Below are 17387 nucleotides of genomic sequence, written 5' to 3' on the forward strand. Positions count from 1 at the left end.
ATACCTTCTAGGAACTTTTTTCAAATGGGCGTACCTGTTTCTGACCTTGATTTTTGGAATGGCGATCATCTAATTAAATTATTAAATTAAAACTATATTGCACATTTAATGTAACCAACAGAAAGAATAGATTACGATCCATCGGGTAGTGACGTCCGTGGAAAAAATATACTAAATGAAGAAAGTATGAGTCGTTTCAAGTTTCAAGAACAAATACAGTTGCGCCTATTTGAAAAAAGTTCCTAGAGTTTTGTTATGGTTTTAACAGAATCCAAACATCTTCGTTCAATGGTATTTTTTAGCTCACTAAATAACAAAAAAAAACAATCATTTTCCGGTACAGCCTTGTTCAGACTGGAATATGTTTTTTAAGAGATTGCTTGCAAAAACAACTTTGTTTAAATAGCTAGGAAACCATTAATTTATTTCAAACAACTAATGTTGGATCTTGTTGGGTATCAGTCTCTGTGGTTTTGTAAACAACCTTAACTTAAACAGCTTTCGGTGGTTGTTAGAAACGGCTTCCAATTTTTGTTCACTGAACACAGTACGATTTTTAGTATCAATTTTCTAACATTACAATGAAAGAAATGTTATCTACAATCGCATCCAAAATCACGCTAAATTTTAATCAACGAGTCTACATTTCCTATATTGTCATAAATTGCTATTTTCAGCGAACAACGAAGTGCTAATTAGTATGACACGCAACGGTCCTTGGCTCAGCACTCTACCCACGTAGCTATCATCGTCATATGATTCACCGTCTTCTGTTAACAACTACCCGCGAACTAACCTGCAGAAGCACGTAACCGTTTCTTCGACATCCAACGGCAGAATAATTCCGGAGCCACCCATAATCTTGCTCAAGTTGCTGGCCGAGGCAGTCGATGCTCCACCACCACCGCCTTCATTGTTCGGAATCGACGAGTAGCGCACCGAGAGGTTCTTCGAGGCCGAATTCGCCCGATTGGTGATGGCATTCAGCACCGCAGTGGTCCACATTCTGGAAAATCGATTACCGCTTCCGGAAGACACGCTGTTCATACTCCAACGGAGGCTACCTTTTGTTGCTTTGTAGGTCCCAGTCGGACACCAGCACCAGCAACAACACCACCCTCCAAGTCGTCGTCGTCGTCGATGACGACGTCCTGAATGGCAATCAATCTTGACACGACCGGATTTATTTTCCTCTATCAATCACCCCCGTCAATCTGCGAGGCACTTGTTTTCGATGCACAACCGAGGCACACGCGGTTTCACACGCTCCAGATTTAAGTATGATGGAAAATAAACGCAGACACTATCTCAACGCACGGGGAGAACGCTCTCTTATCACTTGGTACACAACCCTTCCGATATCTTTACCATCAAGAGGCAGCGTTTCACGTACGGGATCATCCCAGCGTGTGGTGTTGATGGCAAGAACAAGATTTCACATTCGAACGGCTTATCGCGAACACCGTAGTCAGTTACACAATGCTTCGACTCCGTGGATCCAACGGAGTCCCCCGACTAGCTGTGTCCTGTCTGATGGCGACAGGGCAACGAAGACAACGCTTCGAATCCAACCACTTCAAACTGGAAATCCGCTAAATTAAATTTTCGAAACGGAACATACGACACCTTTACACACTATACAGACTGCGCGCTAGAACCTTCCACTAGAAGACACCAACGAAGCGTGGAACAACAACAAGGAACAGCAGTGGCGATGATTGTGCTAAACGCGGTGGCTATGTACGAAATTAGAACCAATACGCGGGAACAGGCAAGAACAACACGTGAGGGCACGTCATCCAACAGGGCGAACCTGACGGAAGCCGCTGTTCGCTGCAATTGTGAAAGGCTTCCGAAAATATGGTACAAATCCGCACGAGTTAGGCGTTCGCCGTGCACAACACACTTCACCGCAATATACGTCGCGAACGAAACCATTTGTTCTCCAGCAGTCGGTGATAACCAGCCAGCCAACGAATCGCCAACAAACCAACCAACGACGACGCGCCGCCAAGTGTTCCGCTCCTCCGCGCGCGCTTTTTTCTTTACAGTCAGTGTTGTGGTGGCTCACCTGTATTATTTTCCTGCCCGGCAGAGGCGTGTTCAGGGATGAATCGATTTGATATTGTATACCAAATTAAATGATTAGAATACCGCCATTTATTGGACACTTTTTTATATTTGCTAAGCTTTTGTTAAGCTTTCACCAAGATTTGGCTGAGCTTTTTCCAAGCTTCTACTGAGCTTGCTAAGCATTTCCTGACCTATTTCTATGCTTCGGATGAGATTATGCTAAGCTTCTGCTGAGCTATATCTAAGCTTCGGCTCCTGCTGAGCTACTACTAAGCTTTTGGTAAGCTTCTTCTGAGATTTTGCTAGGGTTCTGCAGAGCTATTCTAAGCTTCAGCTTCGCTGCTAAGCTTCTGCTTAGCTTTTGATATACTTCTGTTGAGCTTTTGCTGAGCTTCTGCTTAGCATCTGCTAAGATCCAGCTGACCTTCGGCTAAGCTTTTGCTTAGCCTTTGCTAAGCTTCTGCTTAGCCTTTGCTAAGCTTTTGCTTAGCCTTTGCTAAGCTTTTGCTTAGCCTTTGCTAAGCTTTTGCTTAGCCTTTGCTAAGCTTTTGCTTAGCCTTTGCTAAGCTTTTGCTTAGCCTTTGCTAAGCTTTTGCTTAGCCTTTGCTAAGCTTTTGCTTAGCCTTTGCTAAGCTTTTGCTTAGCCTTTGCTTAGCCTTTGCTAAGCTTTTGCTTAGCCTTTGCTAAGCTTTTGCTTAGCCTTTGCTAAGCTTTTGCTTAGCCTTTGCTAAGCTTTTGCTAAGCTTCTGCTTAGCTTCGGCTAAGCTTCTGCTTAGCTTCGGCTAAGCTTCTGCTTAGCTTCGGCTAAGCTTCTGCTTAGCTTCGGCTAAGCTTCTGCTTAGCTTCGGCTAAGCTTCTGCTTAGCTTCGGCTAAGCTTTTGCTTAGCCTTTGCTAAACTTTTGCTTAGCCTTTGCTAAACTTTTGCTTAACCTTTGCTAAACTTTAGCTTAGCAAAGGCTAAACTTTTGCTTAGCCTTTGCTAAGCTTTTGCTAAGCCTTTGCTAAGCTATTGCTTAGCCTTTGCTAAGCTTTTGCTTAGCCTTTGCTAAGCTTTTGCTTAGCCTTTGCTAAGCTTTTGCTTAGCCTTTGCTAAGCTTTTGCTTAGCCTTTGCTAAGCTTTTGCTTAGCCTTTGCTGAGCTTTTGCTTAGCCTTTGTTGAGCTTTGGCTGAGCTTTTGCTAAGCTTCTGCTTAGCTTTTGTCAAGCTTTTGCTTAACCTTTGCTAAGCTTTTGCTCTTTTGCAAAGCATTTGCTTAGCCTTTGTTGAGCTTTGGCTGAGCTTAGCCTTTGCTAAGCTTTTGCTTAGCCTTTGCTAAGCTTTTGCTTAGCCTTTGCTAAGCTTTTGCTTAGCCTTTGCTAAGCTTTTGCTTAGCCTTTGCTAAGCTTTTGCTTAGCCTTTGCTAAGCTTTTGCTTAGCCTTTGCTAAGCTTTTGCTTAACCTTTGCTAAGCTTTTGCTAAGCTTTTGCTTAGCCTTTGCTAAGCTTATTCTTAGCCTTGACTAAGCTTTTGCTTAGCCTTTGCTAAGCTTTTGCTTAGCCTTTGCTAAGCTTTTGCTTACTCTTGGCTCAGCTTTTACTTAGCCTTTGTAGAGCTTTGGATGAGCTTTTGCTTAGTCTTTGTTGAGCTTTGGTTGAGCTTTTGCTAAGGTTTTGCTTTCCCTTTGCTAAGCTTTTGCTTACCCTTTGCAAAGCTTTTGTTTAGCCTTTGTTGAGCTTTTGCTAAGCTTCTGCTTAGCCTTTGCTAAGCTTTTGCTAAGCTTTGGCTCTATTGCAAAGCTTTCGCTAAGCCTTTGCTAAGCTTTTGCTTAGCGTTTGCTAAGGTTTTGCTTAGTCTTAGCTAAGCTTTTACTTACCCTTGGCTAAGCTTTTGCTTAGCCTTTGTTGAACTTTGGCTGAGCATAGCCTTTGCTAAGCTTTGGCTGAGCATAGCCTTTGCTAAGCTTTTGCTTAGCCTTTACTAAGCTTTTGCTAAGCCTTTGCTAAGCTTTTGCTTGGCCTTTGCTAAGCTTTTGCTTAGCCTTTGCTAAGCATTTGCTTAGCCTTTGCTAAGCTTTTGCTTAGCCTTTGCTAAGCTTTTGCTTAGCCTTTGCTAAGCTTTTGCTAAGCCTTTGCTAAGCTTTTGCTTAGCCTTTGCTAAGCCTTTGCTAAGCTTTTGCTTAGCCTTTGCTAAGCTTTTGCTTAACCTTTGCTAAGCTTTTGCTAAGCCTTTGCTATGCTTTTGTTTAGCCTTTGCTAAACTTTTGCTTAGCCTTTGCTAAACTTTTGCTTAGCCTTTGCTAAACTTTTGCTTAACCTTTGCTAAACTTTTGCTTAGCCTTTGCTAAGCTTTTGCTTAGCCTTTGCTAAGCTTTTGCTTAGCCTTTGCTAAGCTTTTGCTTAGCCTTTGCTAAGCTTTTGCTTAGCTTTTGCTAAGCTTTTACTTAGCCTTTGCTAAGCTTTTGCTTAGCCTTTGCTAAAATTTTGCTTAGCCTTTGCTAAGCTTTTGCTTAGCCTTTGCTAAGCTTTTGCTTAGCCTTTGCTGAGCTTTTGCTTAGCCTTTGTTGAGCTTTGGCTGAGCTTTTGCTAAGCTTTGGCTGAGCTTTTGCTAAGCTTCTGCTTAGCCTTTGCTAAGCTTTTGCTTAGCCTTTGCTAAGCTTTTGCTAAGCTTTTGCTTAGCCTTTGTTGAGCTTTAGCTGAGCTTAGCCTTTGCTAAGCTTTTGCTTAGCCTTTGCTAAGGTTTTGCTTAGCCTTTGCTAAGCTTTTGCTAAGCCTTTGCTTAGCCTTTGCTAAGCTTTTGCTTAGCCTTTGCTAAGCTTTTGCTTATTCTTTGCTTAGCCTTTGCTAAGCTTTTGCTTAGCCTTTGCTAAGCTTTTGCTTAACCTTTGCTAAGCTTTTGCTAAGCTTTTGCTTAGCCTTTGCTAAGCTTTTGCTTAGCCTTTGCTAAGCTTATTCTTAGCCTTGACTAAGCTTTTGCTTAGCCTTTGCTAAGCTTTTACTTACTCTTGGCTCAGCTTTTACTTAGCTTTTGTAGAGCTTTGGATGAGCTTTTGCTTAGTCTTTGTTGAGCTTTGGTTGAGCTTTTGCTAAGGTTTTGCTTACCCTTTGCTAAGCTTTTGCTTACCCTTTGCAAAGCTTTTGTTTAGCCTTTGTTGAGCTTTTGCTAAGCTTCTGCTTAGCCTTTGCTAAGATTTTGCTTAGCCTTTACTAAGCTTTTGCTAAGCTTTGGCTCTTTTGCAAAGCTTTCGCTAAGCCTTTGCTAAGCTTTTGCTTAGCCTTTGCTAAGCTTTTGCTTAGCGTTTGCTAAGGTTTTGCTTAGTCTTAGCTAAGCTTTTACTTACCCTTGGCTAAGCTTTTGCTTAGCCTTTGTTGAACTTTGGCTGAGCTTAGCCTTTGCTAAGCTTTTGCTTAGCCTTTACTAAGCTTTTGCTAAGCTTTTGCTAAGCTTTTACTTAGCCTTTGCTAAGCTTGCTTAGCCTTTGCTAAGCTTTTGCTTAGCCTTTGCTAAGCTTTTGCTTAGCCTTTGCTAAGCTTTTGCTTAGCCTTTGCTAAGCTTTTGCTTAGCCTTTGCTAAGCTTTGGTTTAGCCTTTGCTAAGCTTTTGCGTAGCCTTCGCTGGGCTTTTGCTAAGCTTTTCTTAGCCTTTGCTAAGTTTTTGCTTAGCCTTCGCTCAGCTCCTGTTTGGTTTTTGCTTAGCTTCAGCTGAGCTTTTGCTAAGCTTCTGCTAAGCTTTCGCCAATTATCTGTTGCGGATTTGCTAAGCTTCTGCAGAGATTTGGCAAAACTTCTCCTGAGCTTATGAAAAGCTTCTGCTTAGCTTATGTCAAGCTTCGGCTGCGCTTTTGCTAACCATCGGATGACCTTTTACAAAGCTTTGGATGATCCTTATCTAAGCATCTGATGTGCTTCGCCATCCATCGGATAAACTCTTGCAAAGCATTTGATAAGCTCATGCTCAGCTTTGGCAAAGCTTCTGCTAACCTTTCGCTAAGCTAAAAGATTGGCTTTTGCTTCTGGTGAGCTTTTACTAAACTTCGGATGAAATTTTGCAAGGCTTATGGGAAAAGGACCTTCTGCTAAACATCGGATGAGCTTTTGCTGAGCCTTTTCTAAGCTTCTGCTTAGGTTTTTCTGAGCTTTTGCCAAGCTATGGCTGGGCTTTTGATATGCTTCAGCTGAGATTTTGCACAATTTTTGATAAGCTATTGCTAAGCTTCGGCTAGGCTTTTGTTAAGCTTCAGCTGAGATTTTGCAAAGCTTTTCCTAGGCTTCTGTTCAGCTTTTGCTAAACTTCTTCTGAGCTGCCAAGCTTCGGCTAGGCTTTTCTAAACTTTTGCCGAGCTTTTACTTAACTCCGGTAGGGCTTTTGCTAAGCTTTTGCAACGCTTCTGCTTAGCTCTTGCTATACGTTTTTTTTTTAATTTTGCTAAGCTTTTGTTTGGCTTTTACTAAGCTTTTGCTTGCCGTTTGACAAGTTTCTCTTTTGTTTTTGTTATCATTCTGCTACCAATTTACTTCGATCAGCTTTCCTCCAAAAATGATGCCTGAATACGCCGACGATCTTCGTTCGCAACCACAAATGATATTAGCAGAGCCTATCGTATCAAACCTACATAGAGATAGAGACCCGCAGCGCTCTAACGTCGAATAGGAAAAAGAGTTTCCATACTTCAGTTATTATTACAATCGGCTCAACAGCACCGCACAGCGAAAGCCAGCACCACCAAGTGCAACGGTATATGTGTTGGAAATTGTATACAAATCGACTTATTCGCTCGTTTCTTTCGCGCAATCAGAGCCTCGTAAGGTTTTCACCGTGACGCCGCTGCCTCGTAGCTTCTTCCTCTTGGTGGCGCGATTTGTTCCGATGGCCATTCGATCATACACCATTGTATATCAAACCAACAACACCACCACTATCGCTATTATTATTATTGGTAGTAAACAGCGCAGTTATTGTGTTGGCACAGATTTTGCCCTCCGTTCGTCCAGTGGGACTGCTCGTTCCGCGGGGAACATGTTTGCCATGCCTGTTTTCATTATCACCGGTGCACTAATTAGCCAACTTGAGTGCTTTCCATTAGTTGCTACCAATGGTTGTGGATTCTCGATTAACTTCTCAAAAGTGCTGAAGTTGCAATTGCAAGAAATTTCTTCGCGACTCTTCCACAGAAATATTTAGGAACTATAAAAGGTGTCTTTATGATAACAATTGTAGCCAAATTTAAAACACTTGGGTATTTTCAACATAAATCTGTGTTTCACGAAAGAGAACACAAACGATTATCGATTCTTTTGAAAAGTTGAGCATGAATTGTGAGGTTATGGAAACGAAGAAAATGCCACCGCTTGTAGAAATGTGTTAAATTTGATTATCGTTTGACTGAAAGTCACCGTCTGAATATCTGCAGCAACAAAAAAGATCAAGTTGATTATCTACAACAGCGGAATACAACCAATATGGAGTCATAGTTGATTGGAGTGGAGTGTAATCGATCACCCTGCTGCTATCAGTAAGTAACTATGGGCAACACGATAGAGGCAAACGATGAATAGCGCTAGACGAGATTGAACCTACAAGACTCGAGTTTTCCTTCACAATTTGTTCACATGTTCAATCACAATAACAACTACCACGTTAGTCAATAAAGTGGAGAGTGCTCCTACATCAGAGATTCTCAAAGCATCTTCAATAAATTACACATGAAAGAATGAATTTGAAATTGAACTTCCTGACGATAAAACCCAGATTCCCTTCCATGACACAGTCATGTACATATCTCCCAAAAATTCGACAGTAGGCGAAAAGCTTGCATAAACATCAGAGTTGGAAACCACTACATCCGATGCAATTTCGAATGCTGGCGAAATCTGGAGAAACCCAAAGTTGCTGCAGCTGATTGGTGTGTTGGTGGTAATAATGGTACCGATTGGAGGTAGCAGGTTGCAAATCCAATTTTTCATTTACCGTCGTTTCCGCATCTCTGAACTCCAAGCCCGCCCGACCGGCGTTGTTCGTTGTTGTTGGACGAAGAGCAGCGAATAGCGCAACTGTAGAAGTGATGGGTGTTGCCGTACTACTCACCGTCTGTAGATATATAGTTCATAGCCATAGAGATCGCACCACGGCTTACAGGATTTTCCCTCGTTAGCTCGATGGCTGGGGCTGGGTTGAAGAAGTAGCTACAAGTAGATGGGGCGCTGTATGCGTAAGACGTCGCTATACGATGTTGAAGACGATTTTCACTCAACTTGCTTCGTTGCACACCGAGTGAAACGATGACGGTGGCGATGGCGCAGACCGGAATGCTTGCCAAGGTGGAAATGATAATTCTTTCTTCCGCGCGGGCTGGCACCGATTTATGTATATGTTGGCAAATGTCAGAGCTTTGATGAAATGCTGGAGTGCCAAGCCATCGTTACGGGCAGTTTCAGATGGAAATGGAAAGCAGTATTGAGCACGGACAAATAATTATATTTTGTTACTGTTTTTCTTATTGAATATTCGTTCTTATCATGGCATTTCCATTTCAAATGTCTTGGTGCTGAAGTGACAGGTTTTCTTTTTTTTGGAAATATATATTTTTAGCAGAAGTACGAGGACAAGCTGTGGAGTCGCCTACACTAGATGAGGTTAGAAATGCTATTAAAGAGCTGTAAAACAATAAGGCTGCGGGGAAGGACCTGCTCCCGGCTGAACTTCTCAAACATGGCAGTGAGCAGCTTTATGAAGTTCTGCACCATATTATGTCGAAAATATGGGAAGACGAGGAATTGCCTGCTAGCTAATAGTTGACGGCCTTATTTGCCCTCTCTTTGAGAAAGGGCACAGACTGGAGTGCGCCAATTAGCGATGAAAAGCTCTCCTTAATTCGGCGTACCAAATTATGTCCCGTATCCTGTTGAATAGATTGAACGCTTGAAGAGTCCTTCGTCGGCAAATACCAAGCAGGTTTTCGTGAGGGCCGATCAACGACGGATCAAATGTTTACCCTGAGACAAATCCTTGATAAATTTCTGCAGTACAACTTGCAGGAACATCATCTGTTTATTGATTTCAAGGCGGCGTACGATTCGAATGAATTATGAAACGGAATAAATTATGGCAAATTATGCTTGAACATGGTTTTCCGGCGAAACTTATACGGCTGATTCGTATAACGTTGGACGGATCGAAATCAAGTGTAAGGGTTGCGGATGAAATATCGACGTCATTTGTTACCTTAGATGGATTAAAGCAGGGTGATGCACTCTCGAACCTACTGTTCAATATAGCGCTCGAGGGAGCGATTAGGAGAGCTGGTGTGCAAAGAAGCGGTACCATTATCACAAAATCGCATATGCTCCTGGGATTTGCCGACGATATCGATATTATCGGAATTGATCGCCGTGCCGTGGAAGAGGCTTTTGTGCCTTTTAAGAGGGAGACAGCGAGGATTGGACTCACGATCAATACCAGCAAAACGAAGTACATGGTCGCTGGTGGTATAGTGGTAGTGGTAGTGGTAGAAGAATTTGTGTATCTTGGAACATTAGTGACGTGCGATAATGATGTTACCCGCGAGGTGAAAAGGCGTATTGCAGCTGCAAATAGGGCTTATTACGGACTTCGTAACCAGCTTAAGTCCCGTAGTCTGCAAACGAAAACAAAACTCGCGCTGTATACTACTCTGATTCTTCCGGTGGCTTTATACGGCCATGAGACATGGACGTTAAAGGAGGCTGATCGGAGAGCTCTCGGAGTGTTTGAGCGTAAGGTGCTGCGGACAATACTCGGTGGTAAACAGGAGAACGGCATCTGGCGGCGTCGCATGAATCACGAATTGTACCAGGTGTATAAAGGGCTGGATATTATTAAGCTTATACAACACGGCAGACTACGGTGGGCTGGTCACGTTGTTCGTATGCCGGAAGAACGTCAAGCGAAGATAATATTTAGTAGAGAACCCGGAAGAGGCCGCAGGCTTCGTAGAAGGCCGCGTACACGATGGCTTTTTGCAGTTGAAGAGGGTGAGTGGCGCTTAATGTTCAGGGCGACTGGAAGCGATTGGCCCAGGATCGAGTCCAGTGGAGAAGGATACTCCATTCGGCGTAGGTTCATCGAAGAGCTGTAGCCCATCAAGTATCAAGTATCAAGTTCAGAACGCGCATTTCCGCCTACTATGCAGGACAACGTCTGCCGGGTCGACTAGTCTTCTATATAATAAAAATGAAATGGTCTGTGTTCGTATCCGCATAACTCGAAAACGGCTGGATGGATTTTATTCATTTCTTCAGCAATTATGTTCATTATCGTTTCCGACGGGTTTATATAATATTTTTTCATGCGAAAATCACGAGTAAAGGTGTTTGAATCGTGAAAAACTAAAATTAAGAATCGTATGGAAATTTCGCTTGGGCAGTGCACAACGCGCATTTTCGCCTACTATGCAGGACAACGTCTGCCGGGTCGACTAGTTGTTTCATAAATATCGCAGCTGGATAAAAATAAATGAACTGTTCCGGCGCGGCACGGCAAATGCTGGGTAAAGCGTACCATTGGTACTTCGCGTACCTGAAGGAATAAAATAGACCCCATCTCGCGGTCCTTAGCCTCTTACCCAGCAACTCCTATCCCTACCTCCCCGCGGTGCTGGCCGGGATACGAGCAACCTTAGGGAAGATCGGGTAACCAACCCCGGTGGGAACTATGGTCGTATGCTGACATTGCTCCTTTTCGGAGGTGCAAATCTTATTGAGCGTCTGTTCTCCATGTCAGGATCGGCTCACAACAGCGTCTGTTCTCCATGTTAGGGCGGCTGATGATCGTCCGAGTGCCAGCGAGGGACTCTAAAGTGAAACTGTGCACCATGGTCCACCGGAAATAAGGAGGAATGGTCCTCCGGAAATATAGGGGGTTTGGTGTTAGACCCTGCATGCCAGCCTTTCAAAAATCATAAGCAACGAACAATCAACAAGAGAGTAACGCACCGGAACCATCGGCGAAAACCACTGCGACGAAAAGGGACTAGCGATTGGAAACTCGGTTCGTGGAACTGCAAATCTCTCAACTTCATCGGGAGCACACGCATACTCGCCGATGTGCTCAAGGAACGTGGATTCGGCATCGTAGCGCTGCAGGAGGTTTGTTGGAAGGGATCAATGGTGCGAACGTTTAGAGGTAATCATACCATCTACCAGAGCTGCGGCAACACACACGAGCTGGGAACAGCTTTCATAGTGATGGGCGATATGCAAAGGCGCGTGATCGGGTGGTGGCCGATCAATGAAAGAATGTGCAGGTTGAGGATCAAAGGCCGGTTCTTCAACTTCTGCATAATCAACGTCCATAGCCCACACTCCGGAAGCACTGATGATGATAAGGACGCATTCTACGCGCAGCTGGAACGTGAGTACGACAGCTGCCCAAGCCACGACGTCAAAATCATCATAGGAGATTTGAACGCTCAGGTTGGCCAAGAGGAGGAGTTTAGACCTATGGACTATTGGAAAGTTCAGCGCTCACCGGCTGACGAACGAAAACGGCCTACGACTAATTGATTTCGCCGCCTCCAAGAATATGGCCATTCGTAGCACCTACTTCCAACACAGCCTCCCGTATCGGTACACCTGGAGATCACCACTGCAGACAGAATCACAAATCGACCACGTTCTGATTGATGGACGGCACTTCTCCGACATTATCGACGTCAGGACATATCGTGGCGCTAACATCGACTCGGACCACTATCTGGTGATGGTTAAACTGCGCCCAAAACTATCCGTCATCAACAATGTTCGGTACCGACGACCGCCGCGGTACGACCTAGAGCGACTGAAGCAACCTGATGTCGCCACTGCATTAACGACGCAGCGGAGAACAACGTCAGATATATGGGACGAAGTCGACGGAACGATTGGTACGACGAAGAGTGCAGACAGATTCTGGAGGAGAAGGATGCAGCGCGTGCGGTCACGCTGCAGCAAGATACCCGGCAGAACGTGGAACGTTATAGACGGAAGCGGAGACAGCAGACCCGCCTTTTTCAGGAGAAGAAACGCCGCCTGGAAGAAGCGGAGTGCGAGGAGATGGAACAGCTGTGCCGTTCTCAAGATACACGCAAGTTCTATCAGAAGCTCAACGTATCCCGCAAAGGCTTCGTGCCGCGAGCCGAAATGTGCCGGGATAAGGATGGGAGCATCTTGACGGACGAACGTGTGGTGATCGAAAGGTGGAAGCAGAACTACGAGGAACATCTGAATGGCGCTGAGAGTACAGGCAGTGAAAGTCAAGGCAGCGGAGGAGATGACTACGTCAGTTCAGCGGACGATGGAAGCCAACCAGCCCCCACCTTGAGGGAAGTTAAGGATGCCATTCAACAGCTAAAGACCAATAAAGCAGCTGGTAAGGATGGTATTGGAGCTGAGCTCATCAAGATGGGCCCGGAAAAGCTGGCCACTTGCCCGGAAAAGCTGGCCACTGATAGTCAGAATCTGGGAAACCGAACAGCTACCGGAGGAGTGGAAGGAAGGGGTTATATGCCCCATCTACAAGAAAGGCGACAAACTGGAGTGTGAGAACTTTCGAGCGATCACCATCCTTAATGCCGCCTACAAAGTGATATCCCAGATCATCTTCCGTCGTCTGTCACCATTAGTGAACGAGTTCGTGGGAAGTTATCAAGCCGGCTTTGTTGACGGCCGCTCGACAACGGACCAGATCTTTACTGTACGGCAAATCCTTCAAAAATGCCGTGAATACCAGGTCCCAACGCACCATCTGTTCGTTGATTTCAAGGCGGCATACGACAGTATAGACCGCGTAGAGCTATGGAAAATTATGGACGAGAACAGCTTCCCTGGGAAGCTTACCAGACTGATCAAAGCAAGTGCAAAACTGTGTGAAGATTTCGGGCGAACACTCCAGTTCGTTCGAATCGCGCCGGGGACTAAGACAAGGTGATGGACTTTCGTGCCTGTTGTTCAACATTGCTCTAGAAGGTGTCATGCGGAGAGCCGGGTGTAATAGCCGGGGTACGATTTTCAACAGATCCAGTCAATTTATTTGTTTCGCGGATGACATGGACATTGTCGGCCGAACATTTGCAAAGGTGGCAGAACTGTACACCCGCCTGGAACGTGACAAAACACCAACAAAAGTTGGTGAATGCGTCAAAGACAAAGAACATGCTTGTGGGCGGAACCGAGCGCGACAGGGCCCGCCTGAGAAGCAGTGTTACGATAGACGGGGATACCTTCGAGGTGGTCGAGGAATTCGTCTACCTCGGATCCTTGCTAACGGCTGACAACAACGTTAGTCGTGAAATACGAAGGCGCATCATCTGTGGAAGTCGGGCCTACTACGGGCTCCAGAAGAAACTGCGGTCGAAAAAGATTCGCCACCGCACCAAATGTGTCATGTACAAGACGCTTATAAGACCGGTTGTCCTCTACGGACATGAAACATGGACAATGCTCGAGGAGGACTTGCAAGCACTCGGAGTATTCGAGAGACGGGTGCTTAGGACCATCTTTGGCGGTGTGCAAGAAGACGGTGTGTGGCGGCGAAGAATGAACCATGAGCTCGCCCAACTCTACTGCGAACCCAGTATCCAGAAGGTAGCTAAAGCCGGAAGGGTACGATGGGCAGGACATGTTGCAAGAATGCCGGACAGCAACCCTGCAAAGATGGTGTTCGCTTCCGATCCGGCAGGTACGAGACGGCGTGGAGCGCAGCGAGCGAGATGGGCAGAGAGATGCGGCCTCGAACCGTGCATTATGGCGTCAAATTGTTGATTCAGTGTTATCTGTTTAGATGTTAACTAAATAAATGAAATGAACTGTTCCGACGATGACAGACTACCGAAAAAATTCGGATCCTAATTTTTCAATGGAATTTCTTATGAAATGACCAATCTTTTAAGATTTACAATTGAATTCGTAGTTTTGTGACTAACAATTACTAAATCAAGAGCACGATCTTGAGCTTACTATGTCAGCTAGCAATGCCACTAAGATTCGTGGCATCCATAAAAAGATTTTCTTAGAAATACTTTTAATATTAGGGTAATGGAATGGCAATCCAATAAGTTGACCGATAATTGATCATTTTCAATATTTCTCTAAAAGATAAGTTGGAAACTAATTCTGGGAAATAATTAGCATATGACTAGAATTTCAATTGATTCTTCTACATGTTGTTCAGTGTTTCCTAAAAATTAAGAAGAATAATTTAAAGTATCCTCTTAATTACTTCTCCTTAGGAAATTATGAAAGTATGACGACGTTTGTTTATAAATGTCAGAAAATCTCTTCGCAAAGAAGCCTGTTCAGCATTTCAGACGAATTCGCTTTAAGGTGAAACTATTCTAAATGCAAGTAAATTTTGCCTCGCTTTTTCAACAAAGAAGCAACGAATAACTGTTATCTTTTCATTTAAGCTTTGCTGCATCCCAGCAAGCATAGAATGCAAAGATGACAGCTGCTCGTTGCTTCAGTATTGATAGTGGTGCCTAACGATCCTTAAACTTTAGTACATGTTCCCGAAAAATGAGGTTTGACAAATACTTAAATCTTTTCAGAATTACAAAAGACAAATGTTTATGTTTTCGAAACCGTATTATATTCAGTGCCTTCAAGAGTCAAGATTTTCGATAATACTTTTTAATGACTCACAAAGATTTTAATACAAAGTAACATCTCGTGCATAAAGGGCGGGCTCTTCTCCCCATCTATTGGATCAATCTGGCAAACGAGGGCTAGATTATTTTTGTTTTTTTGTATGTACTAACTTTCTTGTGGAAGGAATTTCATTGTTCATCCCGTGGATTCGCATAAGTGTCTCTGCTTATGGAACCACCCACCCATTTTTGGCCCTTCATACAGAAGTTTGATGAAATACAAACAATAATATAATCATGATCAAATCGTTTGTCAGATATGGCCAGTGCTATCGGCAGGTGCCTTGCTACAATAGATGGTAGTATCATCATCATAATCATCATCACAAAGATTTTTTTTTATAAAATTTCGTTTCAGTTGCATTCAAAGAAATCTGCTCCAAACTTGTACGAAATATGGCTTATGATTTTAAAATTATCATATTCCGGAATTACAAGGAATATTGCAACTGTGTGTTTATGTATGTCGTATAATCTAAAAATGATTAATAATTAAAAGAAGTGAAATCAATTATTTTTGTTCTACGATTATTTTCCGTTGATTTGTTTCCTTACGTGAGAGACAACCCGTCACTACGAAAACGACTCTTCCATCTGGACCCTACAAATCATACTCATCAATACATGGGCCGAGACGTACGGCTTTACTTCCTACTTATCAATCTTGATTTTATTGTTAAAACTTTGAATAAACTAAAAAGTTTTCTTGGTACCATTACAAAACTGCTCATCTTCTTCAAAGACAAACTTAATCCTTCTTACAGACGACGGAAAAAGCATACGTGCTTCTGCTCTATTTATACACGGTAACAAGCAAATCCGAGGGTGAGTGCAAATTAGCCCTGGCTGGATATTGTAGTTGCTCAAAGTGTACACAACTGTTTGAGTGAGCATGATGCTACAGTAAAGCCTTCCCATGTGTTGACATTCAAGGCACCATACAATTTATTGTTCGTATAGAAACCATTGAATTCGAGTCGAAGTAACGTAACGTTTTGCTATAGGAAAACCGACTGTAACTATTTTCAATCGCTTTTAACTGGAGCTTAGCGAAGGTATCATCAGCAAGGTTATGTACGCGACTGTGACTTACACCGCCCATAGCCGTAAACTAGACCGCCAAAGATTAGCAAGTGGTAAACGCGGGGTGCTAAATGAGCACCAGAGCTAAAGCTGGAGGCGATGACAGTTTCGTTCTTTCGTCGCCGATCGACGGCAACGCGACGATGGAAACCGTGACGAATGTCCAACGGTGCTAATTGCAAACACGTCCTGTCAATTACAATTAGCACTTTCGATAAACACTTGAAACTGTACGGAACGAATTGAGAACGTACGCTCTCAGTTATACGGATGTTCTGTGAGTGACTCACCCTTAAGGTAAAATCTGTTCGAGTTTTGAATTTTTTGGGGTTTTTGGGTTTTTGAACAATAATTTTACAAAGTGCAAGTCAATAATATGGTTTAAAATTATTACCTGTGAACTAACTCGTGAAGGACAAGAAATAAACAAAAGAAATCAACAATAAATTTATAGAAAAGAACATATTTTATCCCTCACAACATGGATCCTCTAAGGGAAACGTCGTCTCACTCAGTTATTTCCATAGCCAATTACTTCGTTTACATCAATATTGATCAAACGTTGCGATTATGGAGAAATTCAAAGTAATTAAATGAGATTCCGTTCCAAACGGAGCACTTTGCGTCTCTTGATTGTTTATGATTTTTTGCTGTGTACCTATCAAAAGTAATAGATAAACATGAAAATAACGAAGCTTCCCCTAGGCAACGAAGCCTTCGCAGACTGTAAACAGATTTTCCAAACACAGCTCAAGCTTGTGATGCTGGGCTACAAGTTTATCGAAATTTTTAACGATATTTACCAGATTTGATGACGTTCGAACGACGACGACGAAAGCCGCACCACTGATATGGTAATGGAAGAGGGCAGCCGATGCAGCAGGGTTCGATGAGTCACGTATTGCTATCAGCCGTGCTCCATTTTGGGCCTTCTGATATGTGACAGCATCATCGTGAGTCGGTCAATATCATATTCGTACATTGGTGTAGCCAGGTTTGCTCTTCATGCATAGAACTTTTGCTCACTGGTGTGGAAGTTTTATTTATCGCAATCCCAAGTAGGGAAAGATTAATCCAATTTCCAGTATTTAAACGATAGAGTTACCTTCGAATTTTCGAAGGTTATTGTAAATTATGGTAGGGTATCTGTTCCTATATCAATAACAATAAGGCAGTGGGTATATGAAATGCATTGATTTCTCACCCAATAATAAAGAAACATGAGAATAATTATGCTCGACTCACGTAATTTTCAATTGAAAATAATTTGGTAACTTAAAAAATGAAATTATTATAACATTATAGAAGTATTTAGCTAAAAAACATCATCACCGTCATATACTGTAACCAAGTGTTACAACATTTTTAGTTTTTAAAATGTGCTAAATGTATTTTATTATTGTCACGTTTCTAAGGTTGTTAAGTGTTGGGTTAGTAATGTTAATAAATTCAAAAAATTAAATTATTGTTAGTAGCGTTAGTGTTTTTGTAAATTTGAATTGTATAACAGTGTGGGTACAAAGAGGAGACATGTTGAACATTAGTGGGTACAACAACACGACATGCAGGCGCGCAAATCGAGGAACAAAAGGGGGTG

At 43.1% G+C, this 17387-nt stretch overlaps 1 protein-coding gene across 3 annotated transcripts in view; it reads right to left on the reverse strand.

Annotated features, from left to right (window-relative positions):
• Positions 1-17387, reverse strand: part of LOC134225541 (MOB kinase activator-like 2) — a 539900-nt gene that overhangs the window by 468624 nt on the left and 53889 nt on the right. Inside the window, exon 1 of one of the 3 annotated variants that reach the window (XM_062705709.1) lies at positions 797-1547. The exons of the other annotated variants lie outside the window; for them this stretch is intronic. Coding sequence (XP_062561693.1) covers positions 797-1047 — 251 coding nt within the window. The 5' untranslated portion in view covers positions 1048-1547. Of the gene's footprint in view, positions 1-796; positions 1548-17387 lie in introns of those variants that run through there. 3 annotated transcript variants of the gene reach the window in all.

This window comes from Armigeres subalbatus, chromosome 3, assembly GCF_024139115.2.
Source record: "Armigeres subalbatus isolate Guangzhou_Male chromosome 3, GZ_Asu_2, whole genome shotgun sequence".
Lineage (NCBI taxonomy): Eukaryota > Metazoa > Arthropoda > Insecta > Diptera > Culicidae > Armigeres > Armigeres subalbatus.